Source organism: Sorex araneus, chromosome 3 (assembly GCF_027595985.1).
Source record: "Sorex araneus isolate mSorAra2 chromosome 3, mSorAra2.pri, whole genome shotgun sequence".
NCBI lineage: Eukaryota > Metazoa > Chordata > Mammalia > Eulipotyphla > Soricidae > Sorex > Sorex araneus.
This window is the reverse complement of record NC_073304.1, coordinates 75,825,957-75,851,027: the sequence shown is the minus strand read 5'-3', so window position 1 is coordinate 75,851,027 and position 25,071 is coordinate 75,825,957. Positions and strand designations below refer to the sequence as shown.

At 49.5% G+C, this 25,071-nt stretch overlaps 1 protein-coding gene across 2 annotated transcripts; it reads right to left on the bottom strand.

Moving 5' to 3' along the window:
- Positions 1-841: 841 nt before the first annotated feature.
- SALL2 (spalt like transcription factor 2) lies at positions 842-23,290 on the bottom strand. Of its 2 annotated transcripts, none has more exons than XM_004609491.2 (2): positions 23,010-23,290; positions 842-5,451 (listed from the first exon to the last, which is right to left on the bottom strand). In XM_004609491.2, the coding sequence occupies exons 1-2, from the start codon at positions 23,080-23,082 to the stop codon at positions 2,498-2,500; spliced, it is 3,027 nt and encodes a 1,008-aa protein (XP_004609548.2). In that variant the 5' UTR covers positions 23,083-23,290; the 3' UTR covers positions 842-2,497. The 2 variants fall into 2 exon arrangements, with proteins under 2 accessions (XP_004609548.2, XP_054986737.1); XM_055130762.1 differs by lacking the exon at positions 23,010-23,290 and adding an exon at positions 5,927-6,187.
- Positions 23,291-25,071: the final 1,781 nt, after the last annotated feature.

Genomic DNA, 25,071 nt, shown 5'->3' with positions numbered 1-25,071 from the left:
GGTACTTGCCTTGCACATGGCCAAGCCAGGTTCGATCCCCAGTACCCCATATGTTCCCCTGAGCATACCACCAGGGGTAATTTCTGAGTACAGAGCCAGGTGAGTGCAGTCCTGAGCATTGCAGGGTGTGGCCCCCAAATAAAATCCACAATGTTTTTAAAAGCTTTTTTTTTTTTTTTGCTTTTTGGGTCACACCCAGCGATGCTCAGGGGTTACTCCTGGCTCTGCTCTCAGGAATTACTCCTGGCGGTGCTCAGGGGACCATATGGGATGCTGGGAATCGAATCCGAGTCGGCCGCATGCAAGGCAAATGCCCTACCCGCTGTGCTATTGCTCCAGCCCCGAAAAGCTTCATTTTTAAACGAAGGTACTCCCATCCTTATATTATTTTGTTGGTAGGAATTTAGATCTGAAATGCTTTTTATCTTTTTATTGACATCCAATATCAAGGACCACAGAGATTATGTTATTTGGGGTCCGCAGATGAAGAGGTATGGGCTAGGCTGGCTTGGGGTTCAGGGGAGACTGACAGCAACAGGTTACAACCTCCAAACAAAATACAAGCCTGACCGTGGGAGTTCTAGGCAAAGAGAAAACAGGCACAATAATTGCACACAGTGGACAAATCCCTTACCATTTGAGAATGTAAACTCCGTTTCTACTGGGAAACTACATTCTCTAGAGGTTGTTTTAGGACAAAGCTGAATAAATCAAATATTTCAACACCATATGTTCAGCTTTGGCAGGAAATATAAGTGGGAAGGAATCTCAATGTTAGGGAATGCCCATATCACACTCCAGCTGGCTATTTAGTCATGAAATAAGGAGAAACACACAAATATTTGGTTAAAACACCTTTAATGAAGAGGGGAAGACACTAATATCTCCCTTGTCTGCTCTTTTACATCTTACTATGTTAGGAGCCCTGGAGCCTAACCTTTAGAGGAGAAGCCATCATTCAAAACAATCAAAAGCAGAACCTTCACCGCCTTCTCCTCAGAACTCCTGTTCCAAACGGTCCTATGTTAAGAGTAAATACTACATCTCATTACAAGACAGTGAGGCAGGAAGGATACCACCAGGATCACATCTCCCAAAGTCTGGAATGCTAAGGACCAGACAGTGGCAAAGGCTTAAGCCCTGGTCCAGGAATAGGTAAAATGGGGAGGAAATTGGCATTAAAAGAGGAAGAGGAGGAAAACAGAAGGGGCTAGGGAATGTAGGCAGGGGCTATCTACAACTATAAGCGTACTAGTGCTAGGGAATTCCCCATGATCCATGGTGCATTGCTGCACACTAAAAGTCACTATTAGTCCAAGAGAACAAACATAACATCCATCCAATCAAGAATTCAAAGTCCCCTCCCGTACAGCATGTCCCTTTCTTAATCATCTATATATTCTGAGCAAGCTCTTTGCATTAGCAACATTCCTCAACTCCCCAACAGTACTCTTTCAGTTACCCTTCCCAACAGATGCTCATTCAAGATATAGAATAACTTCATGTTTCCCAAGATAGCCCCTGGAAGACTTCTTGGCAAGAAAACTGCTTGCTTCCTCATGCTGAAAGGCCACGATGAAAAAAATATGAGAAGTTGGAGATGTCTTGGCATATCAAGCAGCTAACACTTTCCCTCAATATGACTATCGAATAATTTACTGGAAAGAGTGTCTTAAGCACTTCTCTCCCTGTCCACCCGTGCTGAGCCACCAAATACAAATACTGCGACCTCTTCAGTGCTGGCACCTTCTCGAGCAGGGGAAGGAAGGAGGCATCTACAATTTGCTACTTCACTTCTGTTCTATATTGGGCTTCTCAGGCACAGCCTCGGGTGCAGGAGGTCAGCTGGAAGACGGTGGGGAGCATTCTTCTCCTTGGCCTCTCTGGATAGCATTGTCAGATGCACCATCCCAGTCTGAGTTCCAAGGCCAACAGGACCAGTGCTTGGTAAGCCCAAAGTGATGGTGAAAGTGGGGCTAGAACTCCGGGATTGAGTGGGCAAGTCACCTGACAGGAAAAGCCATGTACCGGCTTTAGAAAGACAGGGTACACATTCTGCCACCGCACAGGAATGTCCTGGGACAAGAAGTCCTTCAGGTTGCAGACCTGGTCACTAGAGAGGATGCCCTGGGGTCCTCCAGGACCAGTTGTCAGCCCCTGGGGGCTGAACTGTCACTTCAAATGTGGGTGCTTTAGGTGCACCTGCCAGCAGGCAAGGGAGAGGAAGAAGGGAGAGGGGAGAATGGTCATCCGGGGAAATCTGAAGAGGGTTCCCTTAGGGAATGAAACAAGGGGAGAGAATCTATTTTCTTCAGATCTAATGAAGAGTGAAGGAAAGTTCCTCGGGAGGACCCCCCCTTCCACCTGGGAGCACAATGATTTCCCTAGGGACACTAAGGAGTGGGGAAGGTTAGGGCTCATCAATCTTCAGGTTCCTTCTACAGAGCTCTGGGGTCATGCTCCCTGGTCAAAGGGCAGCAGGTCTGGGTGCACAGGCTCATGGGATTGTAGGATCATCTTTGCGGGGGAAGGGGGAGAGGCCTGGGGAAGGGATGGAGGGCGAGCAGCCGGGAACCAGGGACAGAGCAGCAATATTCTGAGGAGCGTGAGGAGCAAAGGGCTGTACCTGGTGGTGAGCCAGCAGCATATGCTTCTTGAGGGAAGCCCGCTCGAGGAAGCCCTGCCTGCAGAAGACACAGGTGAAGAGCGGCCCCTCCTTGGGGTGGGTCTTCTGATGCTCCTCCAGAGCTGCCTGGGAGGCGAAGGCCTGGCCGCACACCTCACAGCCCTTCCTGCCACTGCTCTCCCCAGGCTCCTTTCTCAAGCCTTCCTGCACGCCCAGCTCCTCCACCAGGATGGGGCTGCTGCCCTCCCCCTCCAGGGCAAGCACCAGGGGGCTGGAGCTCCTCTCGGGTTTGGGCCCCTCTTCTGGGCCTCCTGCCGCGACAACATCATGGCCTCCCTGCTCCATGGACTGGACTTGATCCAGGCTGTCGGGCGGCGCTGCAGGCGCGGTCAGGGAGGGCTGCGGAGGCGCTTTCTCATTCCCATCCATCTCCTTCTCGGCTGGGGCTGCCACCACGGAAGTCACTTCCTCCTCTGCCCCGGACGCCTCCTCCGAGTCACCACGCACAGAGATGGCCTTCTCGCCTCCACTCTCCGAGCCTCTCCCAGCCAGGGAGTCTTCATCAGTCACATCTTCCTCGTCCTCGTCCTCATCCTCATCCTCTTCTGATAACTCCTCCTCTGGGGACGCCTGCTGGGAGGGCTGCTGGGGGAAGCTTCCAGTCCCGGAGACAGTGGACTGCTCGGAGCTGTTCTCTGGGGCAGCTCCCCCACCTTCGGGCAGCGCAGTGCCCCCGTTGGGTATCTGGCCCCCTAGATGCATCCGAACGTGCTGCTGCAGAGTGACAGCATTGGTGAACTTCTTCTGGCAGATGGGGCAGGAGTTCTGGGCCCGGGCCGCCGGACTGGCCTTGTGGCCCACGAAATGTGCTCGCAGATTGCCACGGGTGGAGAAAGCGCGGCCGCACACTTTGCATTTGAAGGGCCGCTCACCTCCATGTTGGCCATAGTGCAGGCGCAGAGCACGGGGGCAGCTGAGCACCCGCAGGCAGATGACGCACTGGTTAGGTCCGGAGGCGGCCGAGGAGGACGCTGCAGGGGCCGAGGTGGTGGGGGCTCCAGAAGCAGTGGAGGCCACAGCCACAGCGCCTTGCCGGTCAATCTTTTCTACTAGCTGCTGCAGCTTGGAGGTCTCAGAGGGGGAGGCCCCCAGGGGCTCCAGCACATAAGGGAAGGGGAAGCTACCAGTAGACTTGAAGTGGTTGGTAAGCAGCGCCCAGCTGGGCAGCGAAGTCACCAGCTTGCTGAGCTGCATGCGAGTGGCACTGCCACTTTCCCCGACCCCAGAGATGGCAGAGCCCTCGCTCCCCGGAGGGGTGTTCTCATCCGCTTTATTCTTGGGCTCGACCGCTTTCATGAGCACAAACTTATTGAAGGCGGGGAGCGCAGGCGCCGTGGTGGCCGGGCCCGCAGCGGTGGACAGGAGCGTCAGGCTCTCCGTGGCACTGAGAGCTGTGGTAGCAGCCACCAGGGGCTTGCGTTCCACACCTCCACCGGGCATGGCCGCCTCCTCCTCAGCCTTCTCGGGTGGCACCGACATACCGTAGGGCAGGCCGCTGCTGGTGATGACGTAGTCCAGGTGCTCGGGCACCGGGTGAGGATTCATCTGCACGTGCGGGTACTTCTCCCGGTGCCGGTGGAAATGCACTTTGAGGTTACCACGGGTGGTGAAGCGGTTGCCACAGACATTGCATTTATAGGGCCTTTCCCCTGTGTGGGATCGCAGGTGGATCTGCAGGGCGCTGTCACTGCCAAATACTTTGGCACAGAAGCGGCATTTGTGCCGCCCACCTGGCTTCTCCAGGGGCCCCAGCACTTCCCCGTAGCCCAGCTCACCACTCCCGTTCTTTGGCTTCAGGAGCCCTGGGGAGGCAGCAGCCTCGAGCCCTCGGGCCGCCCCAAGGCACTGTGCCGCCAGGAGTCCGGTGGTGCCAGGGAACGCCAGGTGAGGCGAGGCAATCAGCTGGTCAGTGCTGCCCGACAGAGCTGGGGAGGGGGCAGGAGTGGGTTTGTGGCTGCGCCCGGTCCCAGCTGCAGTGAAAGGATGCTGGGAGCCCAGAGGATGGTAAAGGTGGAAGAAAGCCTGCTTGGGCGTTTCTGCCCCAGAAGAGGAGGAGGAAGTGGAGGACGGTGCCAGCGTCTTGCCGCTTTGGACCGGCTTGATGGGGCTGAAGAGCGGTAGTAGGGGCTTGGTGGCAGCAGCAGCCCCGGTGCCTGGTAACTCCGAGGCACTGGCAGGTGTGCCCACCGTCTGGCCCAAGGAGCCCAGCAGCAACACCTGGCGGCAGATCTGCTCGGTCATTTGCATCTGATGGATCTGCCTCTGCTGCAGCACCCGGAGCTCCTCCAGGATCAGCGGGATGTTCAAGTGGCCACTGCCCACCCCTGGCGGGGGAGGAGGAGGGGGAGGAGGGGGAGGTGCAGGGGTGGATTCTGGAGGTAATGGGGTGGCTCCCAGTTTGGGGCTGGCTAAGATCAGGCCCCCGCCTCCCCCAGCAGCTGTACCTGTGGCAGCGACCATGAAGTGTCCTGCAGCTGCCTCTTCTCCCCTGCGCTCTGTGGCCCAGGAGGACTCTGTGGGTCCTGAGGTCCCAGAATCGGGGAGGTTGCTGTGCTCGGTCTCCATGCCCTGGGGACTACTGTGACCTTCGGGCCGGGGTTCAGAAGACGTTGCAGAGTTGTTGGGGTTCTCTTGGCCCCCAAGTATCACCATGACGGGGGGATCCGTGGCACATGCGTTCTGGTGCGCGAGGTATTCGGCTGGGTCGGAGAACTGTGCGCAGCACTTGGCACAGACTTGGGGGTGGTCGTCCTCGCTAGCATCACCTGCGGGGGAGGGGGGTGGGAAGGGGGAGGAAACAGGCCAGAGCGTGGGTGAGCGGCTGAGACGCAGCTCCCGCGACTCTAGGGCCCCGCGGGCCCCCCCACCCCTGGTAACGGCTAGCTGGGGGGCGGGGAGATGAGCTCATCACCAGGCCATAAAGAAGGCGAGACCGGGCTTCGTCCCGCCTGACCTCCGGGACACCAGACACTCCATCATGGGGGAAGGGGCGGGCACGCGCACGTTGCTACATTTCCCCGTCCCCCCTCCCCCCGCCCCCAACACCGAGCCAACCCACCCCCCCCGCCCCCGGCGCGCAAGGTGTGGGGGGCGCGACGGGAGCTGCTATGCGTGCAGGAAAACGTGCATTTGTACCCTGTGCGCCGAAGGCCCTGCACGCCCTCCACTCCCAACCTCTCACCAGCCCCCGGTACCCCGCGTCCCCTCCGCCCTTAACCCTGGGGCCGGGCCCTACCGCACCTCCAAGCTCCGCGGACTCCCCGCAGGGCCCCCCGAGACGAGAGGTCCTCCCGGCTTCGTGCGCCATAGTCACGGGGTGCGGGGGAGGCTGAAGACAATGGGTCTTGGGATCGGGGGAGGCGGCAGCGGCCCCGGGGGCTGCGGCAGCCTCTGCGCCCCGCGGCCGAGACTGCGGAGATGGAGCTCGGCGGCCGGGGGGAGGGGAGCGGGCTGGAGGCGGGGAGGAGCTGGAGCGAGAAAGCTGGGAAGGGGAGATGGGGGAGGAGCCGCGGCGGAGGGGGGGTGCGTGGGGAGGAGTCGCTGCGGGAGCAGGAGGGAGGGGGCGGGCAGAGGCCGGGTCGGGGGGCGGGAGCCGGGCGTCCAGGAGGGCGTCCCGAGGCCCCAGGACAGGTGCGGCGGGGGCAGCAGGGTGGGGTCCGCCGGCCCGTGCCCTCCGCCGGCCACCCCCCCATCTCCAGATGTCTTGGCCCAGGCCAGCCTCCTCAGCAAGCCCAAGGGGGCACAGTGGGAAGCAGCCCTGCGCGATAGAGCAAAGCGACAGACTTCTTTTTCCCTTTGGATAAAGGATCTGCTGAGCCTAGAAAAAACGCGGACCCCTGCGAGAGTGGTCTGAGTGCCCCTACGCTCCCCACTCCACACTCACACACACACACACACACACAAGCGCGCACGCACGGTTTACGGTGTGTGGGCTAGGCCACCTCCATCACCCACCCGACGCCCAGCCCCCTCCACAAAAGAAGTTGCTCGGGGTGGGGAGCAGCGAGGTAGAATTTCCAAGGAAGTCATTCCAGGACTCGGCTCTGCGGAACGCTAAGCCCCTTTACAAACCCGGCCCCTCCTCCCCCGGAATAATAGCTGCAGGCGAGTCGCCCACCGGATCCTCGGCCCACACCTAATGCACAGACTTCATGCTTAGTTAACGAGCTGCCTTCTGCTCGCACCCGCGTCTTTACCCTTCTTCCGCCATTGTCTTTCTCCCGGACTCAGCACGCAGGGGGGGGGACCGTGGGGGTGGGGGCGCTGGCCCGCGGAGGCCTCGCGGGCCCACCTAGCTCAAAGCCCCCCAGGGCTTGTCCTGACAATGGGAGGAATGCAGGAGCCGGTCGGAAGCTCTTTTCAGCCCTCCCCGGGTTTGAATACCTAGAAAAGACTGAATACCTGCTCACACTACCTCCTTTTCAGTCCAACTAAGTAGGGGTAAGACGCTTCCTGGAGGGATTTCGCATTCACTTTCCACCTTCAAATGAGTCTTAATTGGGTTTCCCACTTCCTGAAAGAGCTTATTTTACTTGCAGGAAAGTCCCTCCTTCTATGGTTTGCAGGAACATCAGCGAACATACATGGTCTCCATCCCGGCGCTATTCTGGCCTTGGTGGTACATTAGGTTCTTGTGGTCATACTAAACGATGCCACTGTTTCACTTTCTGTAAAGTGGTAATGTAGTCACACTCTTCTTCAGAGAAAAAATTGTGGAGACAAAAACGTGAAAAACTTTCCTTTGGGGGGGCGGTGCATGTGTAGGGCTAGTGCTCAATGCTATTCCTGGTTCTGTGCTCAGGAGGAAGCTCTCAGTGAGCTTGGGGGACCTTACAGTGCTGGGGATAAAACTGGGGCCATGGGGCTGAAGTGACAGCACAGCGGGTAAGGCGTTTGCCTTGCATGCAGCCCACCCAGTTCGATTCCCAGCATTCTATATGGTCCCCCAAGCACTGCCAGGAGTAATTCCTGAGTGCAAAGCCAGGAGTAACCCCTGAGCATCACCAGGCGTGACCCAAAAAGAAAAAAAAAGACCTGGTGTCAGTTACATGCAATGAAAACACCTTAACCCCTACACTACCACTCCAAGTCGCAAACTTGAAAAATAATGATTTTTTTTTTAAACAACTTGCTTTTGGCTATACCCAAAATTGCTCAGGAATCATTCCTGCCAGTGCTCAGGGGCCCAACCATATGTGGTGCCAGGAATTGAACCCTGGACAGCTGCATGCAAAGTAAGTGCCTTACCCACTATACTATTTCTTTCTTTTTGTTTATTGGCCGCACTAGTGGTACTGAAGGCTTACTCCTGGCTCTGAGCCCAGGAACTATTCTCAGCTATGTTCGGGCACCAGAGGGCTTATGGGGTACCAGGACTGAATCTGGGTTGACCACTTGCAAGACAAGCACCTTACCTCCTGTACTACTGCTTTGGCCCCCCCTTACTGATTTCTAAGGTGAAAAGTTGACTAAGATTGGTATCCTAATATCAGTACATCACTTTTCAATATAAATTTCATTGTCACTTGAGAGCTGAAGAGATACAGTATAGGAGGTAAGGCATTTAGCTTGTATATGTCTAGATCATCTGTGATCCCAGTTCAAATAAACCTACATCACATATGGTCGGTCACCGGAGCACTGCCAGGGGTCACTCCTGATGACCACTGGGTATGATCCAAAATAAATTTTTTTAAAAAGCACTTTTGCTGTTGCCACTCTTGATGAAAAATAGTAACTGAATTATACTTGAAATTTTAGATAATCAAAGAATATGGGGGGGCTGGAGCAATAGCACAGCAGGTAGGGCGTTTGCCTTGCACGTGGCCAACCCAGGTTCGATTCCCAGCATCCCATATGGTCCCCTGAGCACCGCCAGGGATAATTCCTGAGTGCAGAACCAGGAGTGACCCCTGTGCATCATCGGGTGTGACCCAAAAAGCAAAAAAAAAAAAAAAGAAAGAAAGAAAAAAAAGAAACCAAACAAACAAAGAATTTTGGGAGTGGGGTAATACCAAGGACTCAAGCTGGGCCTCTTGCATGAGTTCCAGTCCTCTAAGTTAGCTCCCCATCTCAACTTCAGTACTCTGTAGGTGTGTGTGTCTGTGTGTGTGTCTGTGTCTGTGTCTGTGTGTCTATGTTGATTATGTAGGGGGGAGGGTTGTTGGGGAGATGGTCGCACCTGGCTTTGTACTCTGAGACCACTCCTGACTCTATAATCAGGAGCCACTCCTGGCAGTGCTGGGGACCGTTGGCCATTGTTTTGGCTGCAGCTTCATGCAAGACCGGTGCCCTATCTACAAGGCCTCTGCACTATCTCTCTGTCTCCTGGGCCCAGGATCTTAGTATTGTGAACAGATGCTCTACGTGCCTGCTTGCAGGCCTGATCACTGAAACTAGGAAAAGGAAGGTCTCTTTCAATTGTGGCAAGTCACAGTTTAGTGCAGTGTTATTTATTTTTGCAGATAAGGAAATTGAAACTTGGAGAAGTGAAGTGGCTTTTCCGCATTCACACAGTAATACAGAGATGCCAGCATTGAACATTTGGACTCCTGTGCTGTCCTTTCTCAGGCACATCCACAATGCGTGGCTTCCGTAAGGCTAGAGAAAGGACTCTGTGTGGCTCAGACCTGCCATTTGCTCTCTGGCCTCGGTAAGAGAGAGGGAATCAGATGGAGGCTTTCTGCCGAGCATTTGTTAATTAGCATTGAATATTTGATATCAAGTTGCTGTTTTGTCAAGTCTTCAGACAAAAAAAAAAAAAATAAAAGAAATCCTTTCTTTTCATCTTCTCCTGGGAAACACTGTCCCCTTTCTTGCTCTTTAATGAAACTTGCTTTCCAATGCGTAATTTGATCCCCGCTCTTCTTTAAGGTAAATTTAGTCTCTGGTGAAAGGTGACGGATCAACAGCCACCTGTAAGAGGAACCCTTTTTTTTCTCAGCACTTTGCAACTCACTGCCTATCCTGAAAAGGGGGGCAGGATTCTTAGGCAGACACAAATGAAGTCATAAACACAGGGATAAACTAAGCTGGTATTAGTGTCCCTAGATAGCAGATAAGGTGAGGTAAACTATCCTGGGCCACTTGCAAAGTCTGGGATGGATGTAGGATAAAGACCTGGACATCCCAGTTTAAATTTCTAAAGAGCTGAAAGGACAAGGGAAAAGAAAACTAAATAACTCTCTAGACCTGGTGGTCCTCAGACTACTGCTTTAGGCTCCAAAGAGAATTCCTGGAGAGAGCAAAGAGGAAAATAGAAGGGTGGGGGACAGCAGGGCTTGGCATAGTGACAGGCTCTTCAACATTACTGCCTCTTAGAATCACTGAGGACTTTAAAAAAATCCCTGGGCTGGAGAGATAGTACAGTAGTTAGGTGAGGCACTTGCCTTGCAAATGGCCAATCCCAGTTTGATCCAGGGTACCCCATATGTTCCCCCAAGAACTTCTAAGAGTGACCCCTGAGCACAGAGCCAAGGGCCCTAAGCACTGCTGAGTATGACTCAAAAACTTTTAAAAAATATTTATTTTTAAGAAAAAATAGGGATTGAGAGATAATCCAGGGGGTTAAGATGCTTGCCTTGCACGTGGCTGACCCAGGTTCAATCCCCAACACCTTATATGGTCTCCTGAGCCCACCAGGAATGATCCCTAAACGCAGAGCCAGGATTAAGCCCTAAACCCCCTCCCCCCAAGGAAGGAAGGAAGGAAGGAAGGAAGGAAGGGAAGAAGGGAGGGAGGGAGGAAGGGAGGAAGGGAGGGAGGAAGGAAGGAAAGGAAGAAAGGAAGAAAGGAAGGAAGGAAGGAAGGAAGGAAGGAAGGAAGGAAGGAAGGAAGGAAGGAAGGAAGGAAGGAAGGAAGGAAGGAAGGAAGGAAGGAAGAAAAAAGAAAAGAAAAGAAAAACCCTGCAGGGGATCAAGGCATCTGAAAACTTGACGTTTGTATCTGTAAGTATGTGTCAGAGCACTCTCCTTATATCAAGCCTTCCCACATTGCTCCTCACAACAAATTTCACCTGTGCTAAGAACACTTTTTAAAAGAAAGAGAGGGCTGAGTGTCTTGTCAATTGTCACTTGTCACTTGTCACTTGTCCCCTGGTAAGAGTAAGTCCCTGGGTGCAATTTCCACCGAGCACCACTAGGATCAACCCCCAGCACTATGCTCACAGTATCCCTAACTTAGTTAATGCACCACTAGTTGTGGCCCCAAATTAAAAACAACAACACGGCTGGAGAGATAGTACAGTGGGTCAGGTGCTTGCATTGCATGTGGCCAAGTTGGTTTGATCTCCAGCACCACATATGGTCCCGTGAGCACACTGAGTGACCTCCTAGCACAGAGCCAGGAATAAGCCCTCAGCACAGCAGACTGTGGCTCAAAACCAAAACAAAAATTACACAAACAACCAAACAGAAAGCTACAGCAAAAAAAGATTCTGAGAAACAGCTCAGCAGGTTGAACCTGTACTTTGCACGTGGGGAGGTCCATGTTCAGTGCCACGTGGTTCCCTTGGCACCACACACGGAGTAGCCCTCAAGCACTGAGCAGGAAGTAGCACTGAACATCACCAGGTCAAAAACAAAGAATAAACTAAAATAGAAAGAAAAGCAACCTGTCCAGTTAGGATACAGCAAAATGAACTGCTCAGTGCTAAATCTGTGGGACTTGTTTTCTTCTCTTAAATCTCCTGTGTCCTGAACAGAATTTAATATGACTGTGACGGGTTTGAATTCTTCCATCCCTCTCAGAAGGCCGGCAAGCTACCAAGAGTATCCCGCCCACACAACAGAACCTGGCAAGCTACCCATGGTGTATCCGATATGCCAAAAACAGTAACAACAAGGGGCTGGAGCGATAGCACAGCGGGTAGGGCGTTCGCCTTGCACGCAGCCAACCCGGGTTCGATTCCCAGTGTTCCATATGTCCCCTGAGCACCACCAGGAGTAATTCCTGAGTGCAGAGCCAGGAATAACCCCTGTGCATTGCTGGGTGTGACCTAAAAAAGAAAAAAAAAAGTAACAACAAGTCTCACAGTGGAGATGTTACTGGTGCCTGCTTGAGTAAATCAATGAACAACGGGACGACAGTGCTACAGTGCAGTGACTTTAAGTCATTTAGTGTTGCCTTCCCTAAGGTATGTGAATCTTTTCTTTCCTTATTTATTATTATTTATTGATTATTTTTCATTATTTTTTCCAGGTTCGATTTCTCCGTCCCTCTCGGAGAGTCCAGCAAGCTATTGAGAGTATTTCCCTGGTGCCTGCTCGAGAAAATTGATGAACAATGGGACGACAGTGCTATAGTGCTATTTATTATTATTTTGGAGAGGTTTGGGACCACCAAGGGTTTACTCTGTGCTCAGGAGTCACTTCTGGCAATGCTCAGGGGATCATATATGGTTCTGGGATCAAAACTGGATTGGCTAGGTTGCAAGGCAAGAGCCTGATCTCCAAACTATCTCTCTAGCCCTTAGTTCTTGTTTTTCAGACTACACCTGGCAGTACTCAGGAGTTATTCCTATATCTGTGCTCTGGAGCTCACTCCTTGCGGTACTCAGAAGACTATGAGGTGCCAGCGTCAAACCCAGGACTCCCACTTGCACAGCAGGTGCTCCAACTCTTTGAGCCATCTTTCAGGGCCATTCTATACATTTTGAGCCAGGAGCCATATTTCTAACTATAAGGTGAAAGGATGAGGGGAGAGAGAGAGAGAGAGAGAGAGAGAGAGAGAGAGAGAGAGAGAGAGAGAGAGAGAGAGGAAGAGAGAAATAAAGAGAGGGAAAGAGAAAGAGAGAGAGAATATAGCCAGTAGGGCATTTACTGGGCTCCATTCCCTACACCCATATGGTCCCCCATGCTCCACCAAGAAAGATCACTGAGCCAAAAGGAGTAAGCCCTGAGCACTGCCAACTGTGCTTCCCACCCCCCCACACACACAGAGAAAAAGATGAAAGGCCATATTCTATACAATTCAAGTATTATCCACCCACTAAAAACAAAAAGAAAGGGTCGAGGAGATGGCTCAAAGGACTGGAGTATAATATGTGCATGCAGAAGACCAAGGTTCAACCCCTGGCACCACATGGTTCCCCAAGAACCACCAGGAGCAACCCCGAGCACCAAGTCCAGAGTAGTCCAAAACAAAACAAAACAAGTCCAAGTACCTGCCTAAATATATTACTAACATGACCCAACACTAACTTTATTATGACCCAATTACTAACATTATTATGATAGTATCCATCATTATGATTTGTTTCAGTAACTCCCACTGCAGTCTACATGCAAGGCAGGATAGCCCTCACCCCTCTTCTCTAAATACAGTGTGTCCCCGTCCTCCCTTTTAGGGCTGGGGATTGAATTCACATATGCAAGTGATCTTGCCATTGAGTCACATCCCTAGTGCCTCTTCTTGAATTTTGAATTTTATTTCTTTTTCTTGGTGGTGGGGGAAAAAGGGACATCCAGTGGTGCCAGAGTATTCTCAACTTTGCTCATGTATAAATTCTGGTGGGGCTCAGGGGAACATGTGGGGTCCGGAATTGAACCTAGAATCTCTTATACGCAAGGGAAGGGCTCTACCATGGAGCGACATCCCTGGCCCCACCTTTTTTTTTTTAAATAAAAATAGGGAGTTGTCAGAGAGACAGTAAAGGGAATAAGACACTTGCTTTACATGTGGTTGATCTTGGTTTGATCCCTTACATAGCATGGATTCCCCTAATACCAGCAGAAAGGACCCCTGAGAACCATCAGGTGTGGCCCAAAAGTCCCCCCAAAATAAATAAATAAATAAATAAATAAATAATATGGGGGCAGAGAGAATAGTACAGCAGGTAAGGCACTTAACTTGCACATGACCAGCCTGGGTTTGACCCAAAGCTCCCCATATGGTCTGAGCCCTGCCAGGAGTGATCCCTAAGTGCATAGCCAGGAGTATGCTCTGTGGCCACAAAACAAGACAAAACGAAAACAAAAATAAAAATACTGAAGCCAGAGAGATAGTACAAGTTTTAAAAAATCGCATTGGACACAGCTGATTCTGGTTCCACCCCCAGCAACATTTGGAGCCCTGGAGGCCCCCAAGCACTGCTGAGAAGGCCTGGGTGATTCCTAGCATGGTGGGGCTCATGCAGCATTGCGTCTTTGGGCTATAGCACTGAGCTTCTGACCACAGGTAGCCAAGAATTGCCAGCAGTAGCTCCTAGGCTCATAAACACTAGTTGAGAAACCTCCCAAAATAAAGCGTCATGGCTGGAGAGACAGTACAGTGGGCTGTACGTTGCACCTGGTTAACCCAGCACCTCATATAGTTCCCCAAGCATCACCAGGAGTTATTCCTGAGTATAGAGCCTATATAGGTTACATGTAAGCCCTGAGCACTGCTGGGAATGCTCCCCCCAAAAACAAAAAGAAAATCAAATTAACAATAGCAACAATCCACAGCGGATAGGGTATTTGCCTTGCATGCTGCCGACCTGGGTTCTATCCCAAGCATCCCATATGGTCCCCTGAGTACCACCAGGAGTAATTCCTGAGTGCATGAGCCAGGAGTAACCCCTGTGCATCGCCAGGTGCAAAACAAAACAAAACAAAACAATAGCAACAACAACAAAAATAGAGGCTCAGGATCGAGGATGGGAGAGATAGAGGGGTTAAGAATTTTTTTGTTTTGTTTTGGTTTTGGGTCACACCCGGCGATGCACAGGGGTTACTCCTGGCTCTTCACTCAGGAATTACCCCTGGCGGTGCTCAGGGGACCATATGGGATGCTGGGATTAGAACCCGGGTCGGCCGCGTGCAAGGCAAACGCCCTACCCGCTGTGCTATCGCTCCAGCCCCAGAGGGGTTAAGAATTTTTTAAAAGTTTTTTGGGGGTCATACCTGGCGATGCTGAGGGGTTACTTCTGGCTCTGCACTCAGAAATTACTCATGGCAATGTTCAGGGAACTATATGGGATACCAGAGATCAAACCCGAGTCGGCCACTTGTAAGGCAAGCACCTTACCCATTGTACTATTGCTCCAACCCCTCTGGCTGAAGTTTTAAGATTTTATTTTGTGTGTGATGCTGAAGATAAAGCCCAGGTCTCAAGCATATGTAAGAAAGGAACTTTATCACATCCCTACTCTGCATTATAACATCATATAAGTTTTAGGTGGCACAGGCTCTTTTGGCACCCACATCTACTAATATTTCATGGACTGTATCATACAGTAGACAAACGATTATTATATTTGTTGCTGAGAAAAAAAATATTTTCTTTTCTAGAAAACGAGTATCTTGCAGCCTGAGCAATAGTTCAGTGGGTAGGGCATTTATTTGACTTGGACGCGGTTGAGACAGTTTCAATCCCCTGCATCCTCTGAGCACCGCCAGGAGTAATTCCTGAACACAGAGCCAGGAGTAACCCCTGAATATCACCAGGTATGACCAAAATAAATAAATAAATAAATAAATAAATAAACAAATAAATAAAAGAAAGAAAGAAGGAAAGAAAGAAAAGGAGTATCGTATATCAAACAACATAAAAAGGATTGTTTTGTTTTGTTTTTTGGCCATACGGGTGATGCTCAGAGCCTCCTCTTAGCTCTGCATTCAGAGAGCTGCTCAGGAGACCACATGTGGTGCAAAGCAAGCGTCTTACCTGCTATACTATTCCTCTGGCCCCCATAAAGAGGATTTGTGTTTGGTTTTGTTTGGGGGTCACATTGGAGTGTGCTCAGGGGTTACTTCTGGCTCTCTATCAGGGGTCACTCTTGGTGGGCTCAGGAGACCAACTATATGGGGTACTGGGAATCAAACCTGGGTCGACTGCATACAAGGCAAATGTCCTACCTGCTTTACTATCACTCCAGACCCCATAAAAAGGATTTTTATGGACATTTTTTCTGACATCAAAGGACTCAGAATTTAATGTGGAATTTATACACTGTGGAGCTGGAAAGGATTTTCAAGATGTGACCCAGTCTCATTGAATACAGTGATGGAGACTGCCAGCTCTGAATCACAGAAACAAGTTAAAATTCCAGTTCTGGGGCTCAAGTGATAGTACAATGGATAAGGTGCTTGCCATGCATATGGCTGACCCAAGTTCAATCCCTAGCCACTGCATATTGTTCTAATCCTGAGTTCAGAGCCAGAGTGGTTCAAAAAGCAAAACAAATACTGTGTTGACAATAGTAAATTTTGTAATGAATATTTCGCTGCAATAAAAAAATATCCTTTAGGTGCCAGGCTGATAGTTCATGTGGTGGTAGAATTATGTAGAGCACATACCTAACTCAAGACCCTGCATTCAATCCTGACACTGCATTGCCCCTTGAACATCATGGTTATAACCCTGGTGGCTCTGAGCACTACCAAGAGTGACTCCTATTAAGATATAATTCAGGGACTGGAGCAATAGCACAGCGGGTAGGGCATTTGCCTTGTACATGGCAGACCCAGATTCAATTCCCAGCATCCCATATGGTCCCCTGAGCACCACCAGGAGTAATTCCTGAGTGCAGAGCCAGGAGTAACCCCTGTGCATCGCCAGGTGTGACCAAAAAAGCGAAAAAAAAAAAAGATATAATTCATCACTGCTGATGGGAATGTTAACTGGTCCAGTCATTTCAAAAAACAATATGGACATTCCTAAACACACACACACACATACACACACATATCACCTGGAAATTGAGTTTCATCATAACTCAGCAGTTCCAAAACCTGGGAATATACCTTAAGGACCACCAATAGATCTAAGTTCACTCCTATGTTCATTGCAACACTACTCACAATAGCCAAAATCTGGAAACAACACAAGTGCCCAAGAACAGATGAATGGATAAAGAAGCTATGGCACTAGGGACTGGAGTGATAACACAGAGGGTAGGCCATTTGCCTTGCACGAGATTGACTCCGGTTCAATTTCAGCATCCCATATGGTCCCGTGAGCACCACCAGGAGTAATTCCTGAGTGCATGAGCCAGGAATAACTCCTGTGCATCACCAGGTGTGAACCAATTAGAAAGAAAAAGAAGCTATGGCACAAATAAAATACATAATGGAATACTATTTGGCCATTAGAAAAGATCTGTTCATGCAATTTGCTGCAATGTAGATGGATCTATGTAAACGGATCTGGAGAGTATCATGCTGAATGAAATAAGTCAGAGGGAGAGGGACAGAGAATGATCTATTCATTTGTGGAATATAAAGAAATGTAGAGTAGGAGAATAACTAACACCCAAAGACAACAGAAATGAAGGGCAGGAGAACTGGTCCTTCATAGAAAGCTTGCCACAGTAGGGGGAGAGGAGATAGGACAGGGAACGGACTAGTAAGACAGTGACAGAGGGAAGTGGTCACTCTGGGCCAGAACTGAGTGCTGAAAGGAGATAAAGTGATATGCATACCATTTCAGTAATAGTATTGTAAACCACAGTTCCTGAAAGGAAAAAAAAAAAAGAAGAAAGTGTCAGCCATAGAGGTAAGCTGGGGACAAGAGGGAAACTGGGGACATTGGTAGAGGAAAGTGGACACTGCTAAAGGGATGGGTGCTTGAACATTGTATTCCTGAAACTCAATCATGAATAACTTTGTAATTTAATTTAAAAATATATACAATTTGTGTTGGACTGGAGCAATAGTGCAATGAGTAGGGAACTTACCTTGCACGCAACTGACATGGGTTCAATCCCTAGCACCCATCATGGTCTTCTGAGCTTCACCAGAATTGATCCCTGAGCACAGAGCCAGGAGTAAGCCCCAAGCATAGCTGGGTGTGACCCAACAGCCAAATAAATAAATAAATAAATAAACAGAAATAGTTCTTTTTGTAAGGGTACTCAGTGGCTGACAGTACTCAGTGGCTACTCCAAGCTCAGTGCTCAGAGGTTGAGAGCTTGCTCCCAGTGGTGTGTGTGGGGCCATGTGGTGCTGGAGATTGAAACTGGATCTCCTGTGTTCAAAGACATACTCCGGTTTGTTGGACTACTTCCCCAGCCCCCCCCCCAGGTGTGGCATCTAGTGGTGCTCTGGGGATCGTGTGATACTGGGATCAAATGTAGACTTCCTGTACTCAGAGCATGTGTACTAGCCCTTTGAGCTATATTCCTAGACCCGAAAATAAAATTATTTTATCCCCAGCAACCCTTAGGGTACCCTGAGTTCTGCCAGGAGTGATTCTCAAACTTAGAACCAGGAGGAATATCTGAATGTATGGGTACACACACACACACACACACACACACACACACACACACACACACTTCTCACAATGTTTTAAAGCTGATGAGGGGATGAGGCTCAGTGCACTTACCCGCATATGTGGGGCAGCCCTGAGTTCAACTGTAAACCCTAAGCACTGAGCCAGGAGTAGCCCCTATGCAATACCAAGTGTGGTCCTAAAAGCAAAAAATGATTTAGAAAAAAAAGTTTATGTGGGTGGGGCCAGAGAGATAGTACATTCGATAGGTCATACATGTGGCTGACTGGTTCCATCCCAGCATCCCATATAGTCCACCGTGCACCACCAGGAGTGATTCCTGACTGAAGTGCTAGGAGTAAGCCCTGAATTTCACCGGGTGTGGCCCCAAAACAATAACAGCAACAAAATACATATGGGTAAGGCATTTGCCTTTTGTGAGGCAGACATGGATTTAATCCCCAGCACCCTGTACGGTCCTCAAGTCCACCTGGAGTTATCCCTCAGAGTAGAGCCAGGAGTAAGCCCTGAGCACAGCTGGGTGTGGCCCAAAAACAAAAACAAAAAAAGGCTAAAAGCTAAAACAGAAATATAAAGGCAAAAAGATAAAGTCTTGGAAGAAGAAGGGAACTTGCCAAGGTCACCTGGCTTCAAGGTTCAGTCTAGATTGAAAACTAGATTTTCTACTTTTCCCATCATTGTTTTGTTTTGTTTTATGTCACACCTGGAGGTACTCAGGGCTTACTCCTGGCTTTATGCTCAGGGGTCACTCCTGGCAATGCTTAAAAAACCATGTATAGTGCTGAGAACAGAACCAGGGTTAGCTTCATGTAAGACAAGCTATCTAATCCCTAGACTATCTCTCCAACCCCATAACTCTTTTGTTGTTTTTCTTTTCTTTTTGATAGTACTAAGAATTAACCCAGGTCTCAGCCATATAAGGCATGTACTTTGTCAAGGGTACTTGTGGGTAAAAGGCTAAGGATTTTGTGGTCCAATAGCTGATGCTCTCTACTTCCAAAGAAAGACAGCCTTCAAGTCTCTATTTTGTCTTCTTTCTCCCTTTGCTGCTCTTGATGTCTGCCAATTTCCAGTTCTCCCTCTAGATCTATTTCACTGTTGTCCTGGTTTCTCCTTCTCACTAAATATCTGGGTTTCTGATAGTTTTTTTTTTATTTCCCAGATGGACTAGTTTACATTTTCCCTATTCACATCCCTTCTGCTCTCTAATCCAGTTTTCTAGACTCTGTAGAGAGAGAACTTTTTTCCCCCTCTCCAGAGTTTTAAAGTAAATAGTCTATTTCCTTCTCATCACATATGTGCAATAACTATTCTGTGAGGATTTGATGAGCAAAAGTGACTGAAAAACAGGTTGTTGTTTTTTTTCTTTTTTCAGAAAGACTGTGCCCTGGTGATGTGTAAGGTCACTGCAGAGATGAAGTTTTGAAATTTAGCAAGATGGACTGAAGAGACAATACAGGAAGGAAGGCACTTGCCCTGTATGTGGCTGCCTTGGCTATAACCCTGGTTCAAATCCCAGGAACTGCACGTTGCCCCCACCCCCTTTATCCCCATGCCAGCCTTAGCACACAGGGAACACTACTAAACACAAAGCCAGGAATAACCCCCAATCCCTCCATAGTACCAATGGGTATGCCCCCCCATAATAAAATAAATTAAAACTCGCAAGAAGAGCTGGAGAAATAGCTCAACAGGCTTCAGCACAAGCTGTGAATGCAGGAGGCCTGATTTTGGCCCCTGGATCTTGGGCCCATGGTCTCCTGAGCACATAACAGGGAGTAACCCCTGAATATCACCATCTGTTGCCCCAAACAAAAAATTAATTATGTTAAAATAAGAATAAAACATATATCATGGGGTTGGAGCAATATTACAGTGGGTAGGGTGCTTGCCTTGTTCAATCCCTAATATCCTATATAGTTTCTCGAGCCTACCAGGAGTAATCCCTGAGAGCAGAGCCAGAAGTAAGCCCTGAGCACTCCCAGGTATGGCCCCCCAAAAAAACAAACAAAAATGTGCATGAAGGCTTAATATTTGATTGTCACATATAATAAGCATAGCTTTTTTTTTTTTAAAGGTAGAGTCCTGGAAAATTTGAGTGACAAACTAGCTGTCTGTTGATGCCGGTCATGATGACTGTTGTTTCACAGGCATACCGAAGACTAAGCACCGATGAAGAACCCTCCTTTGGTAATTTTTGGGACACAAAGAATAAGAAAGTGTCTCTGGAGTAGAAGGAACAGTGAGGAGTTTGAATATCATATAAATAAGTAGAAAACCTATCCATGGTGCTGGAGCGATAGCAGAGTGGGTAGGGCATTTGCCTTGCATGCGACCAACCCGAGTTCGATTCCCAGCATCCCATGTCCCCCAAACACCGCCAGGAGTAATTTCTGAGTGCAGAGTCAGGAGTAACCCCTAGGCATTGCCAGGTGTGATCCAAAAAGCAAAAAAGAAAAGAAAAGAAAACCTATCCATGAAAAAGGGGGGAATGAGAAATTTGTCTTACAAAATCAGTAATTTTAGATTTACTCAGACATACATCTTGGGAGGCTTAATATTTAAGGAAATAAAGAAGACGATCTATCTTATATAAGACAGTGACAGTCCTGGTCACACAAGTAAACCCTGAATTCCAATGAGAAAACCCATCGACAGATAAAGCAGATCTTCAGAAGTTATGACTGCTTTTCTTGTTTCTTGCATTTATGTGTCTGACTGTCATGCCTCAGAGACAGAATTTCAACTGAAGTGTATTGGTGCCATTGAATTCCAGTCTGAATTGTTCCTATGGGGATAGCTTCGAAGCAGCAATTCCCTGTCTCCCACCTGTCTCAAGTGTTCGTGGCCCAACATGGAAGCTGTAGCTCAAAGGATGGAGAATCTATCTCCACAGGGCAGTTGTGAACATGACTCCTTTGAGTCCAGTTTGCTTGGTTTTGGGGGGGGGCACACCTGGCATTGTTCAGGGCTTATTCCTGGTTCTGTGCTCAAGGATTGCTCCTGGAGGTGCTCAGAGGACCACTTAGGATGCTGGGGATTGAACCTGTGGGTCAGCTGTGTGCAAAAAAGTCTTACCAGCTGTACTATTGCTCCAGCCCCTCCTTTTGGCTCATTTATAGAAGATTGCCCTCACAGGAGGCTGGAGGGGGGGAGGGTTGGGGCTGGTGGAGGGGGCAGACTTGGGAGATGTGGGGGTGCGGGGGAGAGGAGAAAGGAGAGGATGCTGGTTGGGTAAGGGGATTGAGCACAGTTGCACAATCGAACCAGCAGGGGAGCAGGACTGCGAGGCGACTCTGGGCGCTGAGGGAAGTCTCCTATAGAGCAGCAGGGGGAAGCATTCGGCCTGCAGTGGCATTAAGGAGGGCTAATGGGTCCCAGAAGGGAAGAATGCCACCGCCGCCAACCTCTAAATATGGGCACAGTGGGAACCCGATGGAGCGGTGACTTGAGGAGGATGTGTTTGTTCTTCCCAAACACAAGATGCTAAGACTCAGCAAGTGCCAAAAGGCTGTTCTACAGCACCAGCTGCACAGATTGCATCTCCAGAATTTTTCTTTTTTCTTTTTTTTTTTTTTAAAAAAACAACAGGTGGAAAGGTTGTTTTGATTCACAATCTAGTTTTAGTCATGACAAAAACCTTATCCCAGAGCTTTTTATGGCATACATATCATTAAAAAAAAACCAGCCAGAAATTGGTCAAATGGTTCCTGAATTTGGGGCATCAGCATTAGCGAATGTGCTGCTGAACTCACACAGAATGATAACAGCGACACTCGCGCAAAGCGCCTGGATCCACGGGGACCAAGCGCTTTCTTATGTCGGTGGTCTTGCCAAAGGTTTTATATGTATAAACTCATTTAGACGAACAATAATAATCAGGTAGCTAGTCCCGACATCCCTCGGTGTTTTGCAGAAGAAACAAGCACGGAGAGGCAGAGCAAACCACCCAGGGTGCACAGCTAACCCAGTTCTGCAGCCAGGATTTGAATTCTGCAAGTCTGGCTTCAGGATTCCTGTGCTTAATCCTCCACTACATTGTTGGGCAAATCAAAGATTTAAATAAGTACCATCGTTCATCCCTGAAGCAGGATTTTCAGGCTTTCATTGTACGCAGAGGGAGCCGCCAGCATATCCAAAACTTGCTAGATCTAAGAAGCACCAGGGCACTTGCAAAGAACACAGATATCCAGACTCCACCCCAGAGTCAGGAAAGCCTCACTTAGTACAGGGCCCTGAAGAGAGGTTTTATCCTGGCTCTATCTGACATTTGGGCAATGTCACTTCTCAATACCGTCCTTGCCGAATTTTGTCTCTTCTACTGGAATGATAGAAGAATACAAGAAGAAAAAAAAATATTTCCCACCTCATCAAGAATATGTTACTCACAAAAACAGAATAGCCTGGCAACACATATATGATCTTCTGCTTTTTTTTTTTTTTTTTTTGGTAAAGCTTGGTCTTTAAAAAAAATGCTTGGGGAGGCACACGCTGAAGTCTGACGTCCTGACCTCGTGTCCAGCCTCTCCCCCAGGTGACGCGGGCGCGCACCCGCAGCGGCTGCATCTGACCGACATTCGCGCTCTCCCTCGGGAGCTCTCTTCTGCTCCCAGCTCAGCCCAACAATGAGAAACTTTTTTCTCTTGCTCCCTCGGGGGGAACCTTCGCGTTTCTCCAATTCATTCTCTTGCAACCCAACTCTTCAGAAAGAGAAAGGGGGAAAATCCCACCCCTAAGAGACGGTCTTTAGGTCTGAGGACGTTACTTAGCAACCGCACAAAGACCCGCGAGCTAGAGGGGGGACCTGGAGAGAAAACTCTTGGGTGGGGATCCAGAGCTAGTTTGAAAACTCCATTTCACCCGGGGGGGGGGGCAAAAAAACCCACCAACAACCCCAACAACGTGGAAAATACAAACAGAATTACAGCGGAGGAGAAAAGCCAAGAGGGGTTTCTCTGCCCAGCTCTGCTCGTTCCTGCATCACCGCTCCTGCAAAGTCCCGGGAGCCGAGTCCTCCCCCGCCTCGTCCCGGGCCCGGCAGCACCCCCCTGGCCCGGCCTGACCCACACAGGTTGGACTCAGGACTCCCCTCCCCGCCCCAGGCACCCACCGTTCTCAGACGCGCTGGGACCTTCGCAGTCCGAGATTAACTGTTGGGGTTTCCGCTGCTTTCGCCGAGACATTCCCGGGTAGAGGTGGGGCGGGGAGGGGGCAACGCTCACGTTCACTGAGTCCTAACCGGGGTGACCTGGTCGCGTCTCCCCCTTGGGTGTGAAGCCAACTGACGCCTCTTGCCCTGTGCACGCTCTGCCCCGGGACAGACGGACGGACAGACAGACCCGCGCACCGGCGCTCGAGCGCTGGCTCTCGCTCGGGTTCTGTCCCTTGACTCTCTCTTTCTCTCTCAATCTCAGCAAGTCTTTAAAGGGGAGACGCCCCCTTTTTTTTTCTTCAGCTTCTTCCCTACGCTTCTGCAGCTCCCATTGTAAAAGCAAAAATCCTAATCTTTCCGCACACTCTTTTCTTTTGTACTGCGGAGGGAAGGATTTAACCCTCTCCTCCCTGCCCGGCCCGGCCTCTCCCGGGCAGTCTGCTCAGAAAAGGTCCCACCCGGTGTCTTTAATTCCTTTTCCAAGATGTTCACACTCCCCCCTTCACTTTTTTTTTTTAATTTGGTTCTTGCTTGATTTGGTTTTTGCATGATTCTCTGCGACATTGTTTGGCATTGCGATTACTTCTGCGGTATAAACTGAAAAGAGAACTTTCTAGCAGTGATCCTGATTTGAAGTCACGAAGTCAGTTTACCTCCACTCCAAAGCGCAGATTTGACAGGGTTGAAAAAAATTCAGAAAAGATTCACAGTCATTCTAATAATGTATGTTTATAGCTTTCGGTAGTTTGTAAGATACGTTCATGCAAGTGACATTTTTTGAATGTAACAACCCAGACTAGCACACAGATTTTCATATTCCTATTTACAGATGCTCCTCTTTACCCGTAGGAAAAAGAAGCCTCAGGGAGGTCAAGTAACCTATTCAAGGCTGCACAGCTGAGATGTCCTGGAAGCCAGGTTCATCTGACAGTACCTAGTATTTCTTCCTTTCTATTCTTCTGTAGGGGACAGGGGGGAGTGAAAGGTACACCTGGTGGTACTCAGGACTCACCTCTGGCTCTGCACTCAGGAACCCACTTCTGGTGAGGCTCAAAGGATCATATGTGGGACTGGGGATTGAACCCGAGTCTGCCTCATTCCAGGCAAGCACCTTACCCGCTATAGCATTTCTCCAGTCTCTTCACTCTATTCTGAATTGGTGCAATAGGCCATCAGACTCTTACCATGAAAAAACGAAAGTAATAGATGAGATAATAAGGAATCATGTTTAAAACAGCAAAAGTGGGGCCAGGGCTATGGAAGAGCTGATACATGGCCAACCTGGGTTTGACCTCTGGTACTTCATATAATCCCCTGAACACCTCAGAAGTGATCCAGAGCACAGACAGGAGAAAGCCCTGAGCACAGCCCTGAGACAGGTCCTAGAATATCATCAGCAGCTTCCCCCCCCAATAAAACCAAACAAAGGGCAACAGGGTTAGTGGCTTTTCTCTCTCCCAATAGTTGGAGGATCCTACCTTTGAGAAGACCATATTGATGGATTCTGTGACACTGCATATAAGGAGGAGTGCTCCAAGAGGGCAAGTTTAGTTCAATATAAAGGATTAATAGTGCAATGGACTTTCCAGTGGATATCTGAACTTTTTTTTTTGGGGGGGTCACACCCGGCGATGCACAGGGGTTACTCCTGGCTCTGCACTCAGGAATTACCCCTGGCGGTGCTCAGGGGACCATATGGGATGCTGGGATTCGAACCCTGGTTGGCCGCGTGCAAGGCAAACGCCCTCCCCACTGTGCTATCGCTCCTGCCCCGGATATCCGAACTTTCTGTAAAATAGTCTCACAATGGCAGAAAACAATCGTCAAATATTCCATAGACTGTCCTTGAGTATATGAATTTGGACCTGTAAAATAGCATCTTTAGGCTAGGAAGAGAGCACAAAGGACTGGAGCACAGGCCTTGCTTGCAAGACCCCAAGTTTGATCCTTGCCACTGCAGAGAGTGATCCCAGAGCCTTGAACCTTGAGCTGGGAATAGCCATGAATACTACTCGGTATG